The following is a 26,501-nucleotide window of genomic DNA, read 5'->3' as shown; positions in this document are numbered from 1 at the left end:
AACAGGTCTATTTGGAAAGCTGAAAGTGTCACCACAATATGCTATCAACAAAAAGGAAAGAAGTGCCCAAATTTCAGCATCATATCTTGAAATACTAATATATATTTTTCTTGCAATTTCCACCTTAAACAGTTTCAAGGTGTGTTATTTTTTAGACCGATATAGAACGAATTAACTTTATAAATGTAATTTAAAGATTTTAGCAAGAGTAAACATGACAATAATTTTAAATTACTAATTCTTGTCAGGAAACAATGCTTTATATAATAGTATGACAGTCATTTATCTAAATTATTGCTAAACGGAAGTAAGTATTTTGAAAATGAGATATTAACATTAAATTTGTATATTTTTGTTCACAGCTAATAATGGTTTCTGTAATAGATCCGGAACTCCATTGTGAGATAAATTTTAGACATTTTTTAAATATCCGTCGTATTCTGTGGATAATCCGTTGTTCTACCTCTGCCGTTGCCGTGAAGTTCATCGAGGTTAAAAATTTTTTCAAAGTTCCTGTCGTTTCGCAAGTCAGTAATATTCATTTTCAACCAATTTTAACTTTAAAGTTTAAATTTATTGATATATTGATATAAAAATTGAAGAAAAAACTATTACATGTAGAATGACCCGTTGATTGAAATACATTGAAAATGATACAAAACTAAACAATTGAATCCCTGAAAAGTTTGAACGTGGCAACACTGGATGTACAGAAAGATCGGACTACAAGTTTCTAAATTCGAAAGTATAATAAAATCGAAAATCTATGTAATCAATGGATTTTGAACTGGAGGAGTTAACATTCGGGCGTTTACAAAACAATCTGGAAGAGGAACAACAGCTTTTCGGAATCCAGGAGCTAACCGAGGATCTGTTCTCGACCAAAAAGTTGGACGAAGTACTCGACGAGGTCGTCCTGGTTTTAGTAGACACACAGCACAAATGAGATAAATTAGAACTGCACCAGATGTGATAAGGCATCCAAGAAGGAACATAAAGAGAGAGCTACGAAGAGCTGCAGAGCATCCATTCACAAATGTTGGTTTTAAAGATTCTGAAAACAATAGTTGCACGACATTTAAGAGGGGAGTTTACCTAGATTCGCTACCAATTCTCTAGAATCAATGAATGTATTCGTAGAAGCGTGACCAGCAAAATTGTTTATATTGCATTCAAAATAACCAAAGTGATGATATGAGAAGTGTGATATGATGAGTGTTCCATTGGGAAATGCCACATAATCAGACGATATGTGTGATATTGGAAGCGAGTTCTGAAAAATATTCTTTAAGGATAGTTAATTAACTATAACTTTCCTTTTCATTTTAGAAACTAAATTCAATGTGTTTCGGATGAAAACAAATTATGATTACTTTTTTAGGTTTTTGGAAATATTGTATTTTTGAACATCTGAAGGATATAAAATAATTTGGAAATACTTTTTTCATCGATTTCCAAATTTAAGATAATGGAAATTTGTTTCAGTCCGGCTTGCCAACTCTAGGACTAAACCATTACTACTTACCACTGTCCACGTAACTTTCGGAGGCGGATATGCTTTTGGAATCGGACAATGTAGTACCAAAGACCTTCCAAGTGTTGGCACATTTGGCTCCAACTTTATTTTTTCATTTTGTGATATTTCATCAACATATGCAATTTTCAACTGGAACACTTCTCCCCATTTCGAATCATTTTCTCGTTGACAGTAATAATTTCCTTCATCTTCTTTTTGAACATCGAAAATCACTAGAAATCCAATTTCAGGTATCCTTTCTTCTCCTCCACGTGGCTTCCTCTCATTCAGTATTGCATTCTTATGTCCCTCAACTGTTGCAATGACATGTTTATCACGATACCAAGTGACATTTGAAGATGTATATGGTTCACACTCCAGTGCAGTTGTCGATCCAATGGGTACTAACCGCTCGGTTGGCGCCTTTTTTGGGGCCAAAGTGTGAATTGTTTCTGAAAGAAAGGAGAAAGTTACGAAATGGACACTTAAATGAGAATGCGTGGCGCCTCACAGGTCACAAATACAAGCATTTTATGTTTTATGGACGGTGCCGACTGGCGACATGTGGGAGAAAGAAGGATGAGGTTGTCGCCTTTTTATGGGATCTAGTATCATATCCTTCATAAGCTTCTCCGGTATCAAAAAGTGAACTGTGTGTAGTTTTTCTCAATTTTTCGAAATAATATTCTAGTAAAACTAAAAATGTTTAAGATTAATCAATATTTTCAGTCAAACATTTAGCAGTCTCATATCTGGATGTTGGAGAAATTTAGAGTTTAGTTACATGTTTGAAATTCTACTATTTTTAATGCAAAACTTTGAAATATTGTAATTTGAACCTCATACTCAACAATTTATGTATGTCAAAAACCGAATAATTTTCATGTTTTACAGTTAAAACAACATTTAAAAATCCATACTATCATTTTCTTACCAAAAAACCATACCATTTAATTGATTTAAAATGATTTCTTCCCAATCTAGTCTCTCGTACAATCAGAAAATTTTTTAATTTTTTAAAATATTTTCTAAAGAAAACATCTTTTCCATATAAAACTATTTCCGCTAAAACTTTCAAAAAAGCCTCATTCGTTGGGCAATTAGAGATGTATCTCACTCCAGTCTGTCAAAGCAATATGTTTTTGAGCGTCCATTAGCGCATGCGCGAGAATCCGAAAATTATAGGGTGTCAAAGCGATTTAACTCCGTCTCTTGCATCTCGTCAATTAAGCCTTTTGGAGGCAAAAATATGGAAAGCCGGTTGACGGTAAAAATAAAACCAACCAGATAATGCAATCATGAGGATCAAGAGCAATACCAGATAGTGTGGAAAATGGCCCATTTCCTGTAAATTTACAAATTATAAAAATAATAAGTAGAGCAGGATATTTATAATTAAAAAGAAGACAATACGTTGGAAATAAGGGAGAAAAGTTGAATACGGTACGTGTCAAGAGATCGCCGTTCGAAATCTGAGAAATCTGAGAACGACGGGTCCCATATTCGGTCATCTGTCATCGGCGAACAAAGAAAGATGCTAATCAGATGGGCATGGAGGTACTCTTGTAACATTTGGAATTTGACACTATTATCCAAAAAATATATAAAATGAAAACCATAAAAAGCGATGTGTATTTGTTTTGATATTACTTCTTTTTACAATGTTTACAGTAAGTGGAAGACAAAATTTTAAAAACACCCTCCAACTGGAGGAAGGAATTCGTTTATGAGGGTGTTTTCCATTAGGACATTGGAGCATTCATTAGAATATTTTAAAGATATTTTCCAAGAAGATTAGTGTGTGGGAACGGACAACAACCCATTTAACACAAAAAATAATACATTTTCGGCAAAAATGGCCCAGCGAAATAGTCTCTATCTGTCCACATAAGCATAATAATGCATGAATGCCATATATATGCCTACCAACAAAAAAAGCTAGGAGCCGTTCCTACCTACCATAATGGAAAAAACTTGGATTTTGACCGTTTGATTTTTAATTTTATTGTAACTTTTTCAAGAAAATTTCAACGTAGGTAGACTCAAAATGACAACTTTTTTGATATTTCTTTTTAAACTCCTAAAGCCATGATATTTGAGAGGTCCAGATTCTTCTAGAAAGGTAAGTATAATCCTTATTCTTTTTCATAATTTTTATGTTTACCTAACGGAAAAGTTCGGAAGGATATCTAATAGAATTGAATAGTTGAGAAAACAAACAATTGTTGCGAGCTTTTTTCTTTTTTTTTCACCTTTTCAAGTTTTCAAACATGAATTCTGGTATAATAAAATGCCTATAATATCAGTAGATTTGGGAGAAAAAAGAAGATAAAAATGAGTGAGGAAGCATGTATATATCTACTAAGCATACAGTAATAAACCATTACATTAGTACATCATAAAACGGAGGAGGCAAAAGTCGAATGGTAAGTATGAGAATAGTGTGTGAGAATGAGAGGTTTAGAGAAAGCATGTTCCACACTTTTCGTACTTGATGCGCCGGATATGTTAATAGGATTTTTGGAATGAAGCTTCCAAAAAAGATGGATGAAAAACGAATAGAAAGCGTGATAGATGTATCGAGAAAGGTTTTTCGAAAAATTTGCTTGAAATTGAAAATAGAACAGATTCTGAAAAAATAGTAAATTCATGGAAAACAGCTGAACAATTAAAAAATGAGAGAAAACTAAAAATAAACAAACAAGATTTCCAAACCAAATATATCCAAAAAAATAGTAGAGTAGTCATGAAAATGTTTGTTGTGTTATAATGTCATAATCTGATTTTTGTTGGAATGCAATATTTTTTGCGCAAAAATAGGTGTTTGTAGCAATAGGTAAAACTTTTTTGGCATTGAAACATTATTATTTTCTTGAACAAAGCAGAAACATATAAAATTTTAAAGAAAAAGTAGCAGCAAGTGCGATTTAAAACCTCTTAAATCAAAATTATGGGAATTTTGCTTCACCTTTTTAGGTTCGAGTTTGAGTTTTTCGTAATGAAGAGTAATTTTCAAAACGATTTTAATTGAAGACTGTACATAAATCAATTATTGTAAATCTATATCCAAAAGAACTAAAATCGAGTCAAGTTCAAATCGAGTCGTGAAACAAAAAACAAAAACAAAGGAAAAGGAAATCTGGAGCTGTCACGGAAAGCCAAAAAAAAGTGAGCATCGCTGAGTGGCGTGCAAGAAAATGAAATGTTCTTTTTTCTTTTTCTTCTCCGGAGTGAGTCTCTCCGCCAAACAACTCGGGCATCCTACTGGAAGCTAATTAGACAAATGTGTGTGTGTCCAAGGAAAATGAAGAGTCGAATACCAATGTTGTTATAAAAATGAGTAGCTACTTCCAGAGGGTTAACTTTTTGTTTCTTTCAATCGTTGAAATAAAAAAGAACATATAAACTGATGCAGAATAATCGTATAATTGTCGGAAACTAGATGAATTGAGAATGACGGGAAAGAGAGGAAAGCTCCGCCCAGTTTTTTGGAGGAGATGCAAAAGGATTGAAGGTGGTGATTAAAGACAATCCGAGAATGGAATATCTTTCCAGGAATAGGCTTCCAGTTATAATTACTGCTTTAGGTTGTTTTTAAATTAATATTTGCTTAAGCTTATTATTAATATTTGCTTAATTGTAAAATTTTTGGATAATCAAAATAGCTCCATTTCTTTCCAAAACTATTTTTGTGGGTTTAAAAAAATATATTTCAGAATATCTGATAAGTTCTAATTGAAAAACAATTATTTTTCCTTTCTGAGATCTGGGAAGTTCAGAAAATAGAGCTAGATCGGCATTCTCAAAAATGGCTTTCGAATAAGAATTATACAGAATTGTGTCTAACAATAAAAATGAAAAATAGCTTATCAAGTTTATTGGCAAACTTTGTCAAACAATTTCTAGTGGCATTTGCGCAGGAAATTCAATTTCAGTAATTTTCAGCCACCCACTTTTAAGATTATTTTTCTCATTCATGGTGCTTTCCTAGATTCTTGATATCAAACTCTATTAAATTGAAAAGTGTCCAATTAATTGGAGAAACATTCGGAGTAACATCAATTGTGAGCTCATCGTGTTGCGGATGCGGAAAAAGTTCATTCTGAATTCAGTGAAAATTTGTGTGCATTCAAAATTCGCATTTCCCTCTTTATTCACTTTCTCTGCCTCATGTTACTCACTCCGCCGGATGAATTCATTCATTTATATGGATGAACAAATGACAGGGAAAGGCATGAGTTTATAAAAAAGACATGTTTTAGTACAATGTAGTTACTAAGATCATGGAAGAAAAGACCTCCGTGGTTAGAAAAAGAAGAAGCTTCTCCCTTTTTTCTCACATTTTTAATTGGATGTGTGTACATTGCATGCTCATGTCGAGAGGTCGAGAAGAAGAAAAGTCGAAGGAAAACTAATGAACAAAGAAACAAGAAGGTATAGGGGAAATCAGAAAAAAATGATTTGACGGAATGCGTTCAACTGTGAATAGTGAACTGACTTGAAAAATAGAGAGAAACAAGAATAGAATGAATAAATAAGAAAGAAGATGGTCAAACCTTTCAAATTTTCGATATTACGAAGTTTGGATAACTTTTTGTTACAATAATTCCTTACACATTTTCAGCCCTGAAAATTCAGTTTTCTTACAGAAAACAATTCTCGGCTTCAACTGAAAACGCCAACTATCAATCATTTGCCGAAAAAAACTAAACTTAAAAATGCAACCAATAACAGCCTAACATTGTTATTTTTAGTTTGTAATTCCTGAATGGTTTGCCAAATTAAATCAGAGACTATAAAAGTAATGCACTTGAGAAACTACAGATGTCATAAACGCGTACATCATCTTGGAGCAAAAATCTTGTTTTGCGCGGAGCCCGCCAGTTGTGTGTTGTAATCCGAGCAAGAAGCGCTCTCAATTTTGCTCCGAAACAATATCAATTGGACCTTCGGGACCATTGGTGGATGCCTGGTTTGAAAGCGTTAGAAAAAGAAACAAGTAGAAAAGTACTAATTTATATCCCTCGGGGGATTCTTGGAAATGGTTTTTTGGGGTTAAATGGTGGGACAAAAATGACCAGATGGTGTTAGTTCGAATTTCATTGTCAGTTTGGGATCAGCTGAATGTTTGTTTATTTGTTGGGAAGACGCGGTGGGTGGGATTAAGAAAAGTGTAAACCAGTTGAGAAATAGGGAAGTGATTTATGGAACGATGAGAATTATTAAATAAAATCACCCACCCCAGATGAACAATTTTAGAAATCGAGAAATGGAAACTCTTAATTAAAATGTTTGTTATGAAAGTTTTTTTTTGAGTGGTGCGGGGCCTGCCTCATGCCTGCCTAATTTCATTACAGAATTATAAGATTATAGTTTTTGTGTCTCTGTGGGAAGAAAAACCCAATGTTATCAAGGCAATTATTTCCGGATCTTTCTAGATTTCATCCAAGCACATACCATATAATAAGTGTCGGGTGTCAATCATCAATAGGTATACTGTACAAAAGAGGAACACAACGGAAAAGAACAAAACGTGGCTCGCTCTCTCTCGGACTATATCTTCTCTCTTTTCCGGTACCGATACCAATTACTTGTTCTTCCAATCCTCAATTGTTATATTCTTTGATCGCATCCTACCACCTCTTCATGCTCAATTTCGGTATGGACTGTGTCCGATTTCAATGGGATTATGAGACGAGAAGAACCGCCTGGTAATTACAAGGAACGGAGAGAGCACCAAGTGGTCAAGTGGCTCGGATGAAAAAAATAGGGAAAGAGAGAATGGGTGTAAAGTGCGCAAGTACATCATTTGACTGGGGCAAGAAAACTGATTGATAGGTGGTATGGGGTCAGCAGCAGCGGTGTGGGTTTTGAGCCACGTGGTCTTGTCTTAAATCAAATTAATCATCCGAGAAGTAGCGATTTGTAATGGGAACTTGATATTCAGAAGGAAGACTTTCAATTTTCATTAAAGATGAAAATTATCTGAGAATGTGCGTAACAGATAAAAAAAATTAGATTGATCTCTCCACAATTAAAAAAAAAATAGTAGACAAACGGAATTCCGCCATAGTGATCCTAGCAAGAATAAAATTGAATTTTTGAATTCAGTAGTATGGTAGTGTAGAAAACCCTCATCCTACAATTGACTAATCCTATAACCAATGTCGTAACAAATCGAGTAATCTAGAGTCCAGTTGGTTGTCTCCTATGATTTGTCAATTCCTTTTCTTGTTGCTCCATGTATGAAACAAACTCAATGTAACCTTGACTCTTCCATTTAGCCAGGTGCATTGAAATGAGCCATAATTTATAATTGGAGCAATGTCCTGTGAACAAGAGATCTCTGGAGGAGTTTCATTTAATTTCGAATTCTTTTGAGCCATCACTTAAATTTTCACAGAAATGTGTTAGAGGACAGAGATTTATGTACTCAGCAATTGGAATGTGTAAAAGAAAATGAAGAAAGTGTGAGTGGTAATGGGATAAAAACGGGGCAAAGAAAGAGCCGAAGAGGCGATTGAGGTGCGATTTATGGGGTGTCACTGCAAAAGTCAAATGGGTTGGTGATGTTGGAGTGGACATGAGAGTTAAGAAGAAGGATTAAGCTTATAGACAAGTATAGAATAATAAAATACGAAACGGAGAAACACAAAAATGTATACCATTTGTCTTACAATTTTAAGAAATTTCCTTATAATTGAAAAAAATTTCTCGTTGAAGTTTATAACTGAAGGTAATTCCATATTGCTTTTGTTTTTAACAAATACTTTTGGTGACCTCTAAAAATGTAAATGAATGCCAAAAACGGTGCGCGAAAGTTAGAGCATACAAAAGTGGATCAGGGGAAGGAGTGCATGGTCATTCAGAATGCAGCAGTTGTGTTTCTCGGGTCCATTGTCAATTGAAAAGACTGGATGAATAAGTGTCGAGGACAAATAAATCATATTCGGAAGAATGAGGTGTTGATGTTGAATAGATGGAAACTTGGCATGAAATGTATTCTAACATAAAACTGAAGGAAATTTGAATGTTGTTAGTCGGATACATGAAGCTCAAAAGGTAGAAACATAAATGAATACTAATGATGGGTTCAGTAGACCCGTGAGAAGAAGGGTGTTACTCATTAGGTCCATGGAAGCGAAAAGGTGTTGGTGAGTAAATAGAGAAAAGGTAACACGGGAGTGTTGTGGTGATTAGTGATGATACCAACAAAATATAATTCAGGAAAATACTACATAGAATATGACGACTCTTATGATTTTTTTAAAATTAACATGAGGTGTATTTTCAAGATTCGTATAGGGAAAAATTATGAAACAAATTTTTTTTGAAAACCAATTCTGCAGTTTCGAATCCCTACAGGTTTTAAATACAAAAAATTAAAACGTAATACAACTATAAAACAATTTTGTTATCAACATTCAAGACTTTGATGGTGGAAACAGAACAATTGTCACCTTTTGACTCTGAAAACCATTACAAACAGTTTCCTAATTTGTCTGTTATTCTAAGTATCACGGTGGTTTTTCTGATTCTGGCATTTTTGAATCTTATGTACTTCGGAGAGTTTATTCTACAGTATCGAAATGGGAAAAATAGTTATGTTCATAAAAAACTAGAGCTTCAATTTGCCAACTCTAGGAAATTACCTACACAGGCAGTAAGCAGAGATTGGAGGAAATCCACTGTTCCCATTGAAAGTTAAAAAAAAACTGATTTTATTATTCCAAAACGACCAGTTGCCTTTAAATAAGGAAACTTTGAACAAATTCTTTCATTTCTCCGACTCCGCCGCCAAAATTACGCAATCTAATAAGATGACGAAACATGAGAAAATTTTTGGTCGCAAGGGTATCTCTCTCTATCTTCAAAATTCAAAGACGAGCTCATTAAGCATCTAGAACTCTATTCCAATTTTCACGGGAAATTGTGCAGTTTGTCCGCGCGGAGCGGAAATTGTGAAAGAAGGGGGAGCGAAGTGCTCATCATCGAAGATACTGATTGCCCATCGGATTGAAACGAGAGTTGACACCTCATTAGCATAGAAAGGATTGACGAGTTTGCAAAGAGAGGCACCACAGGCACTTCCGAAATTTTTCGAGTAGTTTAATAAGAGAAGAGCATGGAATTATAAGCAAGAAATTGGCATAATTAGGGAAAATGTTCTTGTCGGACTGGGAAAAAGCGAAATTGGAAATCTCTATATATTTTTTTACAAATGCACGAAATTCAGTTTTCAAGCTAATTTGAGAAACTTGCTTCTCTTGGGATATTTCGATTTTATTTTCCAACAATTCAACAAAATAACTAATTTAATTATGGTTTTTTCCAGGCGTTTTAAGGGGCTGACAGTTAACTTTGATAGTGAGCATGTTATCGCAAACGGTATTTTGATTTTTAATTTAGAGAACGTTCATGATAAATTGAATTCCCAAAAAATCTTCTGCCATGTCATTGCATTAAATATAGAAAAAAAACATGTTCACTGCTGTTTTGCCCAGTAAAATCACTGGTGAGTTTCGTTGGCATTTTTTGCGTTTCTGAGTCACAAAAAAACGGAAAAGTACCTATTGGTATTCACCGTGAAGATAATTTTTATAGTATTCAAATTCAATGACAAAATATCCTGTTTTCAATTTTATCCACTTTGAAAAATATCAAAATTAAATGTATAAATGTAAATAAATTAAATTTTCACGTGTCCTGATGGAAACTTATCTTGATTTGCACACTATACAAACAAGATAATCCAATAGAATGTTTATTTATTTATTCATCCGCAAACATCACAATGCATTCACAATTTGGAAAGCATAAATCAGATATATCTCTGTTAACGCCTGCTCCGCCTTCACCTAAAGCCTTCGGCTTACTGTATGCTGCTCATTGGTTAGGATCAACTGACCCAGAAATATGGGAACGTCTAGAGACTTTGGCAAACGAAAATCAATGTTTAATTGATTTAAGAGATGAAAAAGTGCCGGGTATGTTCAATAGTTTAATAAAAATACGGATGAGTAGCAACAAAGTGTGAAACCTTTCATATGTTCTTCTCCAAGTAAACTAAATAGTTTTAAAATTTTGACTTGCTGTATTCGTACATTTTCTTTTTTTTACAACCGCAGTTTCAAATCGCAAACTCGAGTGCCATGCAACGCTCATGAATTGAACATTTCGTACCACATTCGTTTTCAAAAATAACGTTAGCAATGGGTCTTATAGTTAGAACATATTCAACGTTGGCAAAAAGCTGACGAAGTAGAGTAAACTTTTGGCATATTTCTGAAGCAAGTTAACTTCAAATTCATTCTTTCAGGTACTTACGAAACTCAACTATTTGTCATTGGATATGCTGGAAATATTGTTACTGTATTGAAACAACTTCAAGATTACATCGATGAGCCGAACAATTTCGACAGATTTGATATCGACCGCCGTCCAAGAAAGGAAACATTAAAAATGTGCGTCCCAACCGATATGTTTTTGAGTAAATTTGGTGTGGGTCTTGTAGCTGAAGGACGAATTACTCATTACGAGCAAAATCGTGGTGTCACAATCAAGACTTATGCAATTTCCCAATCTCAACACGTCATTTCGGTATACAGTAATGAAAATGTATGTTTAATTATATAATTATATATACAAATGTAATGTTTCTGTTCAGAACCATCAGCTCCCATTGCATGACTTAGTTGAATATTTTGCATATCCGTCGCAATGTTACGAAAAATCGTTTGCTCAAAAGATTCCCTACTTGGTGGATAATAAGTCTGGACTACTGAACAGGTTTAAGGATATCTCAAAACTTGATGTTATTAAAACTCCTAGGGATCAGCTTTGGTGAGTTTGAAGTTTATTCGACTATAACCTCTGGTTTTTAAGGTTGATGGCTCTGGACGGAATGAAAACTGTAGATGCTCGAGAATCGATCCTGCAAGCTCTCCGGGAAAATCCTGACTCGGCTAGTTTGTATGTTCGCGCCTGTAAACTGGAGCACTTGCCATCCTGTAAAATGGAATGGTTGCTGCACGCCCTTCAACGCGATACGCTGGATGATAAGATGAAAATTATAAAGCATGCAGAAACTTATTTCCGAGGGCCTGCAATCCTTCAAATTTTAGAATCTGCTGTGCTCTCGCTTTCAAATGACATGTGAGTTTGATTCACTATAAAATGGGAATAACCAATGCCATTACAGACATATTGTACGAGAATTGGCCATTGCACATGAAAAATCGGGAAATTTCGAGAAAAGCATGCAATTCCTCAAAGATTGCATTGATAACAATTCTTGGAACTCAACGGAACTCACCGCCTCAATGATCCATTGCGAACACGCTGGTGCAAATCGTACCTCAAAGGTATGAAATCGAGAAATCCATTTTACAGAAATACTCGAGTTCGAGTTTGATTTTTTTTTTTTTTTTTTAAAGTACTCTATTTTCAGGTTTATTTGGAAGCAATGTATTCCATATTCAACTTTACAACCTCTGAAGAAGCCGCGTTGATCGAGATTGTTAAAGTACTTGTAGAAACTGATTCTCCTCTCTCTGCAAAATCACTTTCTCTTGAATTGATGACGAGATATGCAGGAACACCCACTTTTGAGAAGACAAGACAATTATTCCATTCACTGTTTTACACAACTTGCTCAAAGTCTGATTCTGAAAGATATGATGACACATTCATCAAGCACATGGCAAAGTGGAACAAGAAGCAGCAGGAGCAACAGAAGTGAACTGTGAACTTTAATACATGAATCATTTATTGGCGTGTGTTGTTTTTATCATGAGTCACGAGGGCTTTAGAATCATCTAGAAAAAGAACCCAGAAGGGATTCCTGAAAGGATGAAGCGATTTTGAAAGAATTCCTGTTTAACTAATTTTATATACCGTATTTCCTCTATTAGTATTGCATGCAAGACTAATTTTCAATTGGTCGGCTGCAAGACTAATAGATGAAATACGATAACTATTTCATGCGTTTACTCACAGTCGACTTCAACTGTTTCATGGGTGGCTGGGCTAGTTCTTTTTTCTAGGATAAATGAAAAAGACAAAGAGAGCTCACAGGGCTGATACAGAGAAGGCGGACATCATACAATGCATATACGAGGAAACAATTCCCGCGTTAGGCTATACGGTTTGATCTACATTAAATGCGGGAATTGAGACGCAGACATCTCATCTGATTTCGCATGGTTAAGAGCGTGCGGACGTCACGATTTTCTGGAACAGTATTCCCGCATTTTTCGTAGACCAAACCGCAATGAGACTTTCTGACACCACGTGAGGAAAGTATTCCAACTGATTCCTGGACTTTGACATAAAACCTATCTCTTTTGAAAAAGCATTATCTAAAATGATTCACTAGATCACATCTGTCCAGTCTCAATTTGTTGTACCATATATCAGTAAACGACACCTACTTTTTTCGAGCGTCAAAATTAGTGAATACTGAATTTAAAAAGTTTAGATCAAAATTTACCTGACAGGGCTGAGCTCTCAGGTGTCAGGAGGAACTTTTTGCAGAAGTCAAGAATATAATTCGTATTTCCGTGAATTTACACCGTTTCAGAATGATGCCACTATTTCAGTCATGTTTTGAACACGTTCGATCATCTTCAAGTTCACTCGAACTTTACTGAATTGTTTTGCTTGAGACGAAACATAGCTTCCCGAAACTTGGAAAGAAAATAGCAAGCACAAATATCATTTCACCATTGTAGCTGATGTCAAATGGCAACACTTTCTTATTCTGATTTGACAAGAACAATAGTTTTCAATATAATCAACAAATGAGTTATGCATACCAGTGAAAAAGAGTAAATTTGTCACCTAGAACAAACATTTTTAAAATAAGATACTATGTAGATCTATATATGTAGATAGACAGACAGCAATTTATTCTATTTTTAAATTTTTATTCAAATTATTTTTTAAATTTGTGAACTATCTTTGGAATAGTCACGTAAAACAAAGTTCATCTGATCTTATCATATTTGATTTTTTATTCAAATCTAAAAAAATCAATTCTCGTTTTACTTATTCCTACTTTTCTTCTCGGACGACTTCGAACAAGATGATAATTGAAAACCAAACGTAAGTTTCAGAAATTTCACGAGCAACTCGTTCTTCACAATTTAAGGAAACGACTCACGCAACTAATCAAAGTGGTTAGTTTGCTGACTCTTTGTCTGTATTTCAGGGTTCTAAATACATTTCTTTCAGGATGTGAACCGAATGATTCCATTGGAAAAAATTCACATGTGGACTAAGTACATCGCCGACGAAGTGTTCCGTTCGATTCCAGATGGCGATCATGATGTTGGTTTTTCTTTTTCAGAGATACATAATCAATTATCGTTTCCAGCTTGATGTTGTGATCACTATCGATTTTTCGGGAAAATCGTAATTTTACAGGATATTCTTTTTTTTTTCTAATTGAAATAATTTCAGGGGAATACGAAGAAATATGAAAAAGATGATAATGGATTCATTGGAAGAAGAGCTTCTCAGATGATTTATTGATACAATCGAAAACTGTGCCATGGATTTTGGAAAACGAATTGTTTCGAATTAAATACTTTCTTCATTGTATTGTTCCAGTCTTTATCATCATTTATCATCGAAACTGTAGCTTTGTTGTGTCTTTCGTTCTGAAACCAAATCGAATTGGATTACTTGAAATTTGGTTACTGTAGGATTAGTTACTGTAACTGCAGCAACAGCGAACGCAGCAACCAATGAGGAAGATTGAGAGAAAAACAATTATGACAGCAAGAAAAGAGAGTAGCCATGTCTGAATATGCTCACAGCAATACATATTGGCTCCGCCACAGCACGTGTAGTATACCCATTTGGAGTCTGAAAATATCATCAATTTTATTAAAGTTTCAGGTGCAGATTTTTAACACTTTCAGTACGAGCTATAGAGTTTTCAATTTTTAAAGTCTGAAATTCAAAAATCAAAAATTGTGTTAATCCAAATCCCACCTTTTGGACATGAGCTAACGGCATTCTCAATACTAGGACAATGTAAATCCTTTCCACGCATTGAAGAAGGAAGTTTAGTTGAAGGATTCATTGTTGAAGAAGGTATTTGAGTTGAAGATTCGATTTGTGATGACGTCATCTCACTATCTGTCTCATTTATGAAGTTTGCTAAATCCGAGGATTCTGCTATAGCTTTTGTGAGAGCAGGAACTGCTTTCAACGATATTGTTGTGCAGAGCAGAAGAAGTGAAAAAACCATCTGAAGTTTTGGTTGTTTGATCTTCTGAATATATTGATACGAAAACAAATATTTCGATTTTCAGGATAACTTAAACGTTTTGAGAGTTGAATTTAAGATTTATACAGTATTTCAAGTTCGGGCAAGAGATTCTATCAAATTGCCTATAAATAAAAGAGTACATTTTATATTAGTTGTTTGCAAGAGTTTTGGAAAACACAGTACTCGAGAAGTGATAAAAATATTTCAAAATGAAGGGATGTTTCGCAATTTTCTCACAATCAGATTGTTCCTTTTTTATAGAAGTTGAAGAATTTATTTTTTAAGTTGCAGCATACGAAGAAGAAATAATACAACAAAGCATAGGCCAGTGAGAGCATAGAAAAAGAAGAAAACTAATACAGTAGTCCTTAAAAGTGCATATTTCTTCGGGATGCATAAATATGAAAAAAAAAAAGATTTCAGGAGGGGAATAAAAATGTAATCTAGCAATAATATTACTCTGGAGCTAAATTTGCGATTTTTGAGCCAGGAATACGATCTCCGGTCTCGGCACGACAAATTCTAACAAGTGTGCGCCATTAAGGAGTACTGTAGCTTCAAACTTTCGTTGCTTTGGAATTTGCACCGGTTATTTGCAAAAACTAAAATTAAAATCAAAGAGCATAAATTTTCAGATTTTATGGAAATTAATAGAATTAAATTAACACCACCGAAAGTTTTAAACTACAGTACTCTTTAAAGGCGCACACCACATTCTTGCATTAACGAAAATGTGTCGTGTCGAGACCAGGTACCGTACTTTTGGTTTTAAATTCTGAAAGTTTCGCGTCTGGGTAATAAAACAGTTCAGGCCAAAAGTTAACCGAATTTCAAAGTTTTTTCATCATCCTACTGTACTTATTTAGACGATTTCTAAACTTTCTTGAGGAGTACACTTGACATATTTTGTAAATTTCTTGCAACAAGGATTTCAAACAAAAATTAAAATAAAATAGAAAAATCTAGAAGGGCGCCAAATCATATAAGCCATAGGTAACAACATAAACACAACGTTGGCAAGCAGTGAAAGCGAAAAGTGGTTTCCAGCAATTTAGTCATCCCCTTCCCGGGCGGTTCTCGAATGACAGCAACGAAATATTATGATGGAATGAGAGACTTATACGTATATTACCTTGTCAAAAAGTGTTGGAAATATGAGAGAAAGGATAAAGTAAAAGAAGAAGAAGACAGAAAAAGAGTTTTGATGATTGAGTGGAAAAGGAAAGGTCTTCCGGAAATCTGTGCGTTGACGGTGTGTTGACCACCGAACAAACGATGCCAATCAGTCCGAAGACATATCTTTTCTTCTTTTTCGTCTCTTCAATTCCTGAATTCTTTTTCTCAATTAACGGAAACCGACATAATTGTACATGTACACAGATATGGAATCGAATCCATTCTCACTATTCCGAACACTTTCTAACGAAGAATTTTATTGAGTGTGGCGACGGATCTATAAGATTATGTGACATTGGTATTTGGAATAGGCTAAACATTTTTAGAATACTTTTTATTTGAAGTTCTTAGAAACCAAATCAATTTTGCGAAGGTTTGAATAAATAAAGCTCCAATTTTAATAAAAGAAGTTTGATATTCAAACTAATATTAGCTATTTACTAAAAATGGTGGAAAATTGGTGAATAATTATTTTGATTCAGAAAAGTGTTCATATGATTTTTGAAGTTTGTTGTCTATCCTCCCATCGTGTCTGTAAATGGCATTTAAAGTGGGTTTGTCGATAAAAAAGACAATTCCAATTTGTATCTCAACTTTCATCACTTTGAAAAAGCCGAATCCTCCTTGGGTTTCCTCTTCAAATGTTGCAGATTCTTCTGAATGGCATCATCACTTACGATTTTTTTCGTTCAATTTCGCTTTTTGAACAACCATTTTCGATTAGCGCATGAATTGAATCGAACCCGAGGTTTCCGTTTTTTGGTAAACATAAGGAAATACTAATTCTATTTCATTTTAGGGTACGTATTGCTGTAGATTGTAATTGTTTTAAACTCATGGAATTGGTATTCCAGTTTACATACATTTTCAGAATTTTCTCTTGTTTGATATAATTACTTGGATGAAGGATCGAATGTTCATTTCTACTATAAATATCACTAAATCAGAAAATTGGAAAAATAAAAGTCAAAAACTAAAAGTCTCGAAATTTATTGGAAACGATGGAACAATGAAAACAAAAAAAGGGAGGGCCGTACATAATATCCTATAAGCAGCATCGAGAGAAATTGACGATGTGCCTAGGATCAAATTAAAAAGGAATTTACCAAAGTTAAAGGGTCTACTCTCAACATACTCCTTATTGCTGGTTCGTGGCGGCCTTGATCAATGCTTCAGCAACCTGAAAAATTCCCTTGTTTTGAAACAAAACTTAAAGACATATTCATTTCAGAGAACTACTTTTATGACCCTCAACTTTATGTCCTGGTCTCAGTTTTAGTATCGAAGCACAGAATCATTTTGATAATAAAAATATTACGAAATGCTTAACTTTGCTGAAACCAAACGATATTCGTTTCTTGTATTTTTTTTTGGTTTTTAAAACTTTTTCGAACACTTACTTCAGCGCGAATTTGAGCTTCAGCACGAGCAACCTCGCTTCCTTCTCCGGAGGCTCTTTGGGCAGCATCAAGCTCGGCGCGGGCAGCAGACTCATCAATTTCTTCAACTTTCAGGACCTCCTCAGCAAGAACTTGGCATGATCCATCGATGTTCACGGAGAGGGTTCCCGAAGAGACGAAAAGGCGTTGAACTGTTCCTGAAAAATTCTTTGGTGATAATACAATTTATTTTTGCAAAATAAACCTTCATTTGTGGTGACAGAGACAACTCCTGGTTTCAAAACTCCAATGGTTGGGACGTGATTGGCAAGAACACCAACCATACCGGCCAAAGTTGGCACATCAACCTGCTTGACGACAGCATTGCTGAAGACAGCCTGTAAATTGATTTTCAAATAATGTTTTCAAATAATATTTACTCACGGTGTCTGGGGAGGCGAAAGTGAGACGAAGCTCCTCTGGGTTGGCGTTGGCAGCTGGAGCGGCAGCGGCGTATCCGCGCTTGGCAACAACCGAGAATCTTTGGATAGTACGAGCCAACATCTTACCCTCTGAAATGATAACATTGTTTGATTGATTTTTAGAAGGTCAATATGTGTATTAAGAATTATAAATGAAAAAATCGGAGGAATAGATTGTATTTGGGGAACAAACAATAGTAAAAATCGTAGACATATAGTCGAATACTTTTTTCAATTTTTAATAACGAAAATTAACTGAAAAAACTTCCCAAAACAGTTGAAAACAGAGATTTTTTGTTAAAAAAAGGTGAATAAAAATCGAGATCGCCCGTCGTCCAACGGAGCGTGTTTGCATCCCCTAATGGCTAGTCCGCGGCCATCGGGAAAAACTAGGCCATCTTGGCGAAGGTTAAAAAATGCCTGAAGATTTAATGAAACGTATGTTAAATATGAAACAGCGAATGTAATTGGAGATTTTCAACTAAGAAGCGTAGAATTTTTGATATTTATTGAAATGTAGCTAATTGGAATAATTTTTGAAATTATAGAACTATTACAATAGAGAAAACATATTTTTTAAATAAACTTTATTTGAAGACGTATCTAAACAGCAATAGAGTACACTATTGAAGCTACTGATTGAAAAAATCTTAACCATTAAAGTAGATTGCTCCTTTCTCGAATTGTACGCAGGGAAGAATATATGGAAATTTTTGAAAATTGTATACATGATTTGTAGGTTTCACTTAACTTACTATATTATTCACTACATTGCGTAGCATTTCGATACACTTTGCAAAATACGACTCATTTGAACATTTGAATAAGCCACGTGACTTTTTACGTGTTTCCTTCACCTGAAGCAGAACATGTGTGTTGGTGCGTTTTCTGCTGAATTGACTGAAACTTATCAAATATTTGAAGTTTGTTGCAACTGCGTGTCATTTCATAGTAATAGTAAAGAAATGTGATAATCCGGTTATCAATTGAGTAGAAACATGCGGGAAATGTATGATTTATGGTTCTTCTCAGTTTTCAGTTTTTATAAGTGATTGCAAAATACAGTACATACTGTAGATGTTATTGAAAGTTTGGCTTCTGGACAGAGAGGTCGCATGCTCATCAAGTGGATACCGGGAAACAGTAATAATATATCATCCCTCATTCTGCCCAACGAAAATTTATTTTAAACTACATAATAACCTTTTTGTGCAGTGAGTAAGTAGATCGACAACATTTTGATATCTCTAAAATAAAAAGAAGCTTCAAAATCATGAAACCGTGGAGAAAAAGTTTGCAACTGAAGATAAAAGATCATCATGACTAACTTTTGTGAACTTTCTGTTTAGGCTTGTGTCCGGAACTAAATAAATTCACCTGAAATCACGAATTCGCCATTAGATATTTAACATTCTATTAGAATCCTATTAAAGAAACACACACAGTTGTTTGGTCATTGTAACTAGACACATAGTCAATGATAAAGTTTGTGGTTAGGGTTAACACTCCTAATGCAGGTTATCATGTGAAAATATTACTGTAGCTACTTTTAAAGTTTGTGCATGCAGAGAAGTTAGGGATTGGATTTTTAAGACCTGCCTTTTAAAAACTATGCATCCAAAACAACAGATAATTCCGGTTTGGAGTGAGCAGCCATTCTTCTACAAGTTTCGGAGAGAGAGACGCAACCTTTAGGTAGGTAAAAAATTTTCTCAATACTATTGTAAGCATTCCACTTGTAATAAATTTCACCTAAATTGCTGATTAGGGTGAAAAATTATCAGCCTTTCTGTGGTACTGTAACTGTAAATGTTACGTTTTCAGTAAACTCAAGAGTTGTATTTTATTTCAGGATCTGCCGGAAGTTTTGAGTTTTCTAACTGTAAAAAGCCTACAAATTTCTGTGAATCAAGCTTGTCCCAGCTGATTTCTTTTAGCCATATCATGGTTAGTTTTGTAATTATTGTATTTTAATAACTCAATTCTTGTATATTGTATACAAACTTAAAACATATTAAAAATAAATTCACTCGAGATTCAAAATTATCACAAAAATCAAAATAAATGTACAATTGAACATGAAACAAAATAAATGAGATCCCATTAAAATATTGCAAATCATCGCGAAACAATTGAAATAGATGACCAACCAGCGGAATGAGAAAAATATCAAAAAATGTACAGACAAATATATATATACAATTCCTTTTGTAAGGGACAAGGAAATATAACGTGCTTATAAAAAAACAAATAAATAAATAATGAACTCTAGAATTGGAGCTATACCTTTCGAAAATTTCCAAAATATTATATTTACACTTTCCTAAGAATGTACAAGGAAAATATATCTTATGATGTTGTAGCCATGTAGTCATGTAGACACGTGACTAATGATAAGTGGATATCATTTAGTGATCCTTTTCTTGAATTGACCATACCGATTGTGTTCCGGTGTTGATATTTTGATGAGTTGAAGTCTTTGCATTCTTTGCACAGAGAATAATGTTGAATGTTTATGAAGATCCATTGATGTTGCTTCTCCATAAAAATATACTGGATGATGAATCATTGTTGAGTTTAAAAAGTAGGTCACTTTCAGACGAATGAAATTTCAGAGAGAAGAGCACCAAGAAGTCGGTGGCTGACTGACCGGAGAGGACATGTCGTTGACTTTTCGTTCCGACACTCCGCCTCTTTTCGGAACAAGGTCACGCCCCTATCAGTTTGCAAGAGGTAAGGAATGGAGACGAAGAGAAAATGGAAAAATGGGTTTATGCATAATTTTGAGATGATAGAGAAATCGAGAAACCTGAAGTTTAAACCACACAGAAAGAAAATGAATGAATTTATGAATCAGAGAGAAACACTGTGGCAGATAAAGAATATAAATAAATGGAGAGAAAGAATGTGTAAGAAAAAAGAATGCAGGTTTCAAGGGACAAAACAAGAAATGAAAAACGACAACACAACAACACAAATAATTGTGAAGTTAATCAAGGTTACGGTAGGTAGAAAGGTATGAGCTAAAATCGACATTTTCCAACTGAACTGTAACTCCAGAACAACCTCGAAATCGTTCCACGACTTGCAATACTGAAATTATCAAAAATAGCATTGTGTAGAAAACTAAGTTTTAAACATAAAAGTTCTTGGCTATGTTCAACCCGAAAAAAATAACTTGACTTAAAAGCTAGCTGGGAAGAGCTGGACAATTTATCCTAAGTTTGACCAAAACTTTTCTTGGCACACCAAATTTGTTGGAAACTTCTTTTAAAATATTTTTCTCCAAAAACGTACCATATTTGCTTTTTGAGCCAACTTTCTATCCCTTTTCTGAACAATGTTATGACAGGTTTGGTAATTGGCTGAGTAGCGACTCTCTTAATTCAAACAGTGATAGGGAGTTTTGCCAATTTTGCTATGATTTTGATTTTGAAAATTTTGCAGTCTACAGAATTTAATTTGGGTAATCATCTTTATCCAAATTTGTTAAAACTAATCTAATTTCTGAAATATTCCGATCTGAAAAGGTCGAGTCGCTACTCAGCCACCGTATCCCACCACAATTCTTCAAAACTTTTTTGAAAATTTATCTTTAAAATCTAAACTGATTTTCCTTTTAGGCTGATTTTATTCATAAATCTAACAGCGTTATGACAGTTGTGGTAATTAGCGACAGCGACTCACAGTAGCGACTCACAATCAGCTTAACCCTTGTGATACGATTTTGCTTCGATTTTGAAAACTTTCTTGCATTTTGTATGATCTTAATATGAAATTAGAAAGCACGTACCTGATGTCAAAGTAAACTTCAATCTTTATTTATTTATTTCCAGTGTGCGAACATCAAGCATCGGAGTTCTAGGTAGTCAGGTAGGTAGAAAGGCTTAAAGGTGTCGAAGATAGGTTTACCTACTCAGACAGTCACTATACAGTGAATAATCTTCAGAATGTCAAACTATCATATTTCTTGCTGATTTTTTTACGGGCATGGTAATTTTGAAAATGTAAGCAAAAAGTTCCAGCGCTCCGGGGGCAGCAACAAGGCTGACGAAGGAAGTTTTCGTGGATGTTATATTTATAATCAGAGTGAAGATCCCTCAATCAGAATTCGCTCATCCGTATCAACAATAACCGTAACTGGAAGAGGGTCCACGTGTTTGATTTTTCTGTTAATTAAAAGATAAGGCGTTCCATTTTCTGACTGATCTAGATCAAAGTCCATTTATTTAACTTCCTTCTGATCGGTCACGTTGTCAAATCCAAAAACAATAGTTCATGCCGTCCAATCCTCATACCAACCCAAATCTACCTTTTCTATTTTTTTCTTTATTTTCTTTTTTCCTGTTATCAATCATATCTTCTTTTTGTCCAAAAATGATGATTTAATATGGGCAAGATGAAACTAATCAAAAATCGCTGTTTTATTTCACGAACTTCAAGATATATGAAGATATTGTCGAGTTTCCGTTTTTTGACATTCTCTTCAATCTCACACATGACAGTCGCGAAAAAGTGCATACTATCATTGATTGATAACTGGCATGATTCTCTTGAAATGCTACACTATTTCATTTTTGTGTTATAAACATTACAGATCTCACGCTCATTCGATGCTTAATCCTCAAGAAAAATGGTGTGACTTCGTGACATTTCGTTTGGATTGATAATCTGTGATCGAAATAAACTCGAATAAAATATCTTGTTATAAAATTATCTTAATTTGTTGGTCAAAGTTTTAGAGTGGTATCAAATTAGATATTATTCAGAAATGAATTAATCTTGTATTACAACCGGATATTCACTCTATGACACATCTACGTGCACCCTTCTGGCTCAAACATTTGCAAGTGAAAGGTCGATGTAATTCGATCATAAGATTATAGCAAAAGGTCGGAATCTACCAGAGGTCTTCCAGTCAAAGATTCGTTTTTCTGAATCATTCATGAGAATGTTTTAGATTTGCAACGATGAAGTTGGTGACCTTTAAAGTGCTCTGTATCCAAATATCACGAAAAAACGTTGTAATCAGGTTGCAGGAGTTCTCACGACATTTTTCGCATTTCAAATTCTAAATGTTAGATTTAAAATTTTGAAGACTCCTGGGAATTTTTTTAAATTAAAAACTGAATCTTCAAGATGTCAAGAAAAATCACATTTTACTTATAAATCACTATAGCGATTTGGAAAAGTTAATAACAAAAAAGCTTGGCATGTTTATTAAAACAATAGTAACGGTGTATCTGGAAACTTTATTCCGTAATTTTTCCCTTCTTTCTAAAAAATTTCAAACTGCCATAAAAAATTTTCATTAAATTTTTTGAAAGGTCTTTTTATGATATTTGATTGTTTTAGTCCTTTAGAGAAACTATATATTTTGTAACGCTTCTTAATTTGATTTAATTTCAAATTAATTTAAATTGAACATGATTTTGAAAATTGGAAGCTTAAGTGGCAATGAAATAATTAAAGTCTTAATGTGCTTACGAGACACAGATTTTTTTGCAATTAAATTTTAAAATGGATTATGCCAAAAACTGCGAAAACATTCATACAATTCTAAATAGCAAATAGGAAAATTTTTTGTAAGATCAGAAATATCGAATTTAATGCCCTCAAAAATTTTCAGTTTAAAAAAGGTTCAATAAATTTTGAGTTCGGAGCTACCGTACTTTTTGCGTATAGATATTATGGTTGTTAAGTGTCAGTAGGGCGTTCCGCATTCTAGTAGCTTACTGCCAACTCATCGGCCTTTTTGATTGTTAATCACTAAACACATTGTACCATCGGAAAAAATAAACTAATCAAGAGTTCATTTGAACATTCGTTCAATTGAAACCTTTTTTGATAAAATACGTTTCGTGTCACTAGGTGCCAGTTACGTTCGTTTCGTTTTCCCGCTGATCATCCATCATCACTCTCATTTTTAACAGCTCCTTCATTCACTTTCATTTTTATGTTATCAGTAACCTCATGCGGAGTCTGCATCATTCATCACATTCATTTATCTATTTTTCAGCATTTTATTCGGAAACAAATACACAACTTTTTACCGTTGCCATCTCATTTTCTTCAACTTCTGTGAAATTATGAACTGTGTTGTCTCCCTCTCTCTACTTATCTTATTGGCAGAAAAAAGCAGCTGAGAAGGACGAGAGTCAGATGATTGGATGATGGGAGTGTGAGGAAAGAAAAAGAAAAAGAAGAGCATTAAAATACAATAGTAAATGATAATTAGAGAAACTAATACGCTAAACTGGGAGGGCTGGTACAAAGAATAAAAGGAAGTTGTTGTTTCGGTAAACAAATGTCATGAGCACTGCGGGAAAAAATGTCATAAGATATGGAAAATCAATTTCTTACGAAATTTTCAGTTTCATTGCAATGTGCTGGAAATGTGTTTGTAAGTGAAGTGTTAATATATGAAGTACAATACAGCACTAATATTTTTGAAGAGTCAAGTACCTGCAGACTTGTATTTAGTCACATATTATCTGCACTGAAAATTCGTCTTATCCAAACATTGTCACAAGCATGAATCGCATTTTGGAATTTTTTAAGTTGTTTAAAAAGTACGAGTTGATGGGAAATTATGAAAACTCGAAGTTTTGGCCTCTAATCGAATATTTTTAACAAAGAAGAAATGAATTTTCAAAAAGTTCAATTGATCCACAATTTTCATATAAAATTGTAACAATGGGCAGAAGTCGTACTATAGTTATAACCTAGATTCGTAGATTAACTACTGTAGTCCCTGCCCTAAAATGTGTTTTCTTCACGTTTTCTTTACTGGAACTTAATTTTAAGAGGTAAGCTGGATAAGCCTACAACCAGTTATGAACCTGCAACTATACCATATTCTGATTAAGTCTAGCTTCAACTGATTTCCAGCTGGATTAAATTCAACTTAACATAAGTATTGGCAATTAGGATAATGATTAGATCTCGGCAATTAGGATAATGATTTAGATCACTGTTGCCAAAAAATTTTTAACTGGAATATTTCTGAGAGTGCTACCTGAAATGTTTCCTACGACTAGGTCGTTTCACGTATAACCTTTGCAATATAACAGAACACAAGTTCAAGGCAGAACATCTCAATCTTGCCAAGTCGTCTTGCAATATTTTATCTTCTCATATCATAAAAAGATCAATCATTTCTATTTGACCTCCCATATTTTGATTACAGGTAAAGGAAATTGCAACACGTTTTAAAATCATCGTCGTTCCTGATTTATCTTTTGATTTTCCAACTCTCGTTCTCATTTCCAATCTTTACCCTTTCTGCCACCTGGCGCATTAATCATTGCTTTTTCCGATTATCACTTTCATGCTTCTTGTTGTGACGTCCTCTCATTCATCATTTGCAGTTAACAGGAAACATTGTTGTATGAAAAAAATAGTCAGCTGTTTATTCAACAAATAACGCGTTAAAAGGACATGAATAATCAGACAATGCTTAATGAAGCCATCGAGAAATCTCTGAAAATAAGCTTAATGTTTTTGAAAACAAGTCATTTTGAATTGAGATTCACATATTTAAATATTCAGTTCGAAAATGATTCGTGAGTTGAAATTTTCATGTCTTCCAAGTAAATAAGATTTCGAATATTTCTATTTCGGTAACCTATTTCAGTTCATTGATTATTAACTTTCAGCTTATCAACTTCAATTTAAAATTCATCAGACTCGATTCCTCATCAGAAATTCTGCATCCAAATATTGTCGAAAAGGAACTTGACTGGTTGTTTTCCAAAAAAAAAACATTAAATAACTCATTGAAACTAATTCAAAATTCAACTGAAAATTCTAGAGATCAGAAAGAAACTGGCATTTGAGTGAGGGTGGATTTGATGTTTATTAGATGTTTGATTACTTCAAAAAGTTGCACCTAATAAAATAGCCTACATTCTGGGGGGTTTGTGGTTTCTGACACAAAACTACGATCATAGCTACAATCACAAGAAAGTTCCTGTCTACACGAAAAAGTACAAAATTACATTGTTTTAGTTTTAGAATGAAATACACTATGAAATAAAATTGATATTTACCGAAAAAAAAAATTTTATATCCTTCAAAAATGTGTATAAAAACTTTTATTTGCGCTTAAAAAGTAGAGTTTTGTGTGGTATTCAAAATGAAATCAGGTCATCTTTAATTTTACATTTCAATTGAATTACAGTAGTAGAACGTTTCGAACTTTCAATTACACTCAACATGATTTATTTTTATTCAGAAGGCAAAAAATAGTGAGCATCGTTATTTGGCTCATCATAGTTAATTCTAGAGTATTGACAACTTAATGCAAACGATGATTGGGTGAACAACTATATAAACTGTCTCGAATAACAATACAAATATTTATACTATCCACGAAAACCAGGTATTCATTTGAAACAGAAAAAAATCACATTTACTGCTGAATCGCTTCCTAAACCAATTGAAAAGGGTACTGTAACTTGTCATCGTCTAGGTTTCAATGTGTTGTACTCGTTTTTTGATTGCTTCGCGAATTCGTATTAAATCAAAAATCTATAGTCATCCTACATAGTGTGTCCACTATGAAAATAGTTGTGAAACATTCCAATCTCCGACAATTCGTGAACTTTACAATAATCCCATTCTAACCTCTCCGGAAATTGATAAGAACTCAAAGGTGTGTGCCAAAT

The 26,501-nt window shown here is 34.0% G+C and overlaps 5 protein-coding genes and 12 non-coding genes across 17 annotated transcripts; 8 read left to right on the top strand and 9 right to left on the bottom strand.

Annotated features, from left to right (window-relative positions):
• Window positions 1–563: 563 nt before the first annotated feature.
• On the bottom strand, window positions 564–2,861 carry zig-10 (Ig-like domain-containing protein). Its single transcript, NM_001129172.4, has 4 exons — window positions 2,801–2,861; window positions 1,526–1,968; window positions 1,096–1,273; window positions 564–1,054 (listed from the first exon to the last, which is right to left on the bottom strand). Exons 1-4 carry the CDS (start codon window positions 2,856–2,858, stop codon window positions 765–767), a joined length of 969 nt encoding a protein of 322 aa, NP_001122644.1. The 5' UTR covers window positions 2,859–2,861; the 3' UTR covers window positions 564–764.
• T25D10.9 lies at window positions 2,007–2,137 on the bottom strand. The gene has a single exon (NR_051207.1). It is a non-coding gene; the product is annotated as an Unclassified non-coding RNA T25D10.9 (non-coding RNA).
• A 561-nt stretch (window positions 2,862–3,422) lies between the features above and the next one.
• On the bottom strand, window positions 3,423–3,621 carry T25D10.11. Its single transcript, NR_101700.1, has one exon. It is a non-coding gene; the product is annotated as a small nucleolar RNA T25D10.11 (small nucleolar RNA).
• Window positions 3,622–3,780: 159 nt separating this feature from the next.
• T25D10.7 lies at window positions 3,781–3,923 on the bottom strand. Its single transcript, NR_051206.1, has one exon. It is a non-coding gene; the product is annotated as an Unclassified non-coding RNA T25D10.7 (non-coding RNA).
• On the top strand, window positions 3,883–4,101 carry T25D10.10. Its single transcript, NR_051205.1, has one exon. It is a non-coding gene; the product is annotated as an Unclassified non-coding RNA T25D10.10 (non-coding RNA).
• Window positions 4,102–4,840: 739 nt separating this feature from the next.
• T25D10.8 lies at window positions 4,841–4,963 on the bottom strand. Its single transcript, NR_051204.1, has one exon. It is a non-coding gene; the product is annotated as an Unclassified non-coding RNA T25D10.8 (non-coding RNA).
• Window positions 4,964–5,690: 727 nt separating this feature from the next.
• F58F12.6 lies at window positions 5,691–5,817 on the top strand. The gene has a single exon (NR_051203.1). It is a non-coding gene; the product is annotated as an Unclassified non-coding RNA F58F12.6 (non-coding RNA).
• Window positions 5,818–6,511: 694 nt separating this feature from the next.
• On the bottom strand, window positions 6,512–6,650 carry F58F12.10. Its single transcript, NR_051202.1, has one exon. It is a non-coding gene; the product is annotated as an Unclassified non-coding RNA F58F12.10 (non-coding RNA).
• A 502-nt stretch (window positions 6,651–7,152) lies between these two features.
• F58F12.7 lies at window positions 7,153–7,283 on the top strand. The gene has a single exon (NR_051201.1). It is a non-coding gene; the product is annotated as an Unclassified non-coding RNA F58F12.7 (non-coding RNA).
• A 943-nt stretch (window positions 7,284–8,226) lies between these two features.
• F58F12.11 lies at window positions 8,227–8,296 on the top strand. Its single transcript, NR_051200.1, has one exon. It is a non-coding gene; the product is annotated as an Unclassified non-coding RNA F58F12.11 (non-coding RNA).
• Window positions 8,297–9,360: 1,064 nt separating this feature from the next.
• F58F12.8 lies at window positions 9,361–9,493 on the bottom strand. The gene has a single exon (NR_051199.1). It is a non-coding gene; the product is annotated as an Unclassified non-coding RNA F58F12.8 (non-coding RNA).
• Window positions 9,494–9,850: 357 nt separating this feature from the next.
• F58F12.3 (uncharacterized protein) lies at window positions 9,851–12,292 on the top strand. The gene is made up of 6 exons (NM_062887.5): window positions 9,851–10,503; window positions 10,836–11,134; window positions 11,184–11,359; window positions 11,402–11,671; window positions 11,718–11,880; window positions 11,967–12,292. The coding sequence occupies exons 1-6, from the start codon at window positions 10,311–10,313 to the stop codon at window positions 12,255–12,257; spliced, it is 1,392 nt and encodes a 463-aa protein (NP_495288.1). The 5' UTR covers window positions 9,851–10,310; the 3' UTR covers window positions 12,258–12,292.
• A 1,237-nt stretch (window positions 12,293–13,529) lies between these two features.
• On the top strand, window positions 13,530–14,108 carry F58F12.2 (uncharacterized protein). Its single transcript, NM_001377808.3, has 5 exons — window positions 13,530–13,621; window positions 13,668–13,695; window positions 13,751–13,846; window positions 13,893–13,930; window positions 13,979–14,108. The coding sequence occupies exons 1-5, from the start codon at window positions 13,602–13,604 to the stop codon at window positions 14,040–14,042; spliced, it is 246 nt and encodes an 81-aa protein (NP_001364788.1). The 5' UTR covers window positions 13,530–13,601; the 3' UTR covers window positions 14,043–14,108.
• On the bottom strand, window positions 13,932–14,800 carry glam-3 (GLia Associated Membrane protein). Its single transcript, NM_001047318.2, has 3 exons — window positions 14,516–14,800; window positions 14,234–14,386; window positions 13,932–14,178 (listed from the first exon to the last, which is right to left on the bottom strand). The coding sequence occupies exons 1-3, from the start codon at window positions 14,772–14,774 to the stop codon at window positions 14,138–14,140; spliced, it is 453 nt and encodes a 150-aa protein (NP_001040783.1). The 5' UTR covers window positions 14,775–14,800; the 3' UTR covers window positions 13,932–14,137.
• A 1,169-nt stretch (window positions 14,801–15,969) lies between these two features.
• F58F12.5 lies at window positions 15,970–16,102 on the top strand. Its single transcript, NR_051198.1, has one exon. It is a non-coding gene; the product is annotated as an Unclassified non-coding RNA F58F12.5 (non-coding RNA).
• Window positions 16,103–16,874: 772 nt separating this feature from the next.
• On the bottom strand, window positions 16,875–17,922 carry F58F12.1 (ATP synthase subunit delta, mitochondrial). The gene is made up of 4 exons (NM_062885.8): window positions 17,795–17,922; window positions 17,616–17,748; window positions 17,372–17,568; window positions 16,875–17,151 (listed from the first exon to the last, which is right to left on the bottom strand). Exons 1-4 carry the CDS (start codon window positions 17,912–17,914, stop codon window positions 17,110–17,112), a joined length of 492 nt encoding a protein of 163 aa, NP_495286.1. The 5' UTR covers window positions 17,915–17,922; the 3' UTR covers window positions 16,875–17,109.
• Window positions 17,923–20,481: 2,559 nt separating this feature from the next.
• On the top strand, window positions 20,482–20,673 carry F58F12.9. The gene has a single exon (NR_051197.1). It is a non-coding gene; the product is annotated as an Unclassified non-coding RNA F58F12.9 (non-coding RNA).
• Window positions 20,674–26,501: the final 5,828 nt, after the last annotated feature.

Source organism: Caenorhabditis elegans, chromosome II, assembly GCF_000002985.6.
Source record: "Caenorhabditis elegans chromosome II".
In the NCBI taxonomy this organism is placed as follows: Eukaryota; Metazoa; Nematoda; class Chromadorea; order Rhabditida; family Rhabditidae; genus Caenorhabditis; species Caenorhabditis elegans.
The sequence above is the reverse complement of the archived record's forward strand: the minus strand, read 5'-3'. Positions and strand labels throughout refer to the sequence as shown.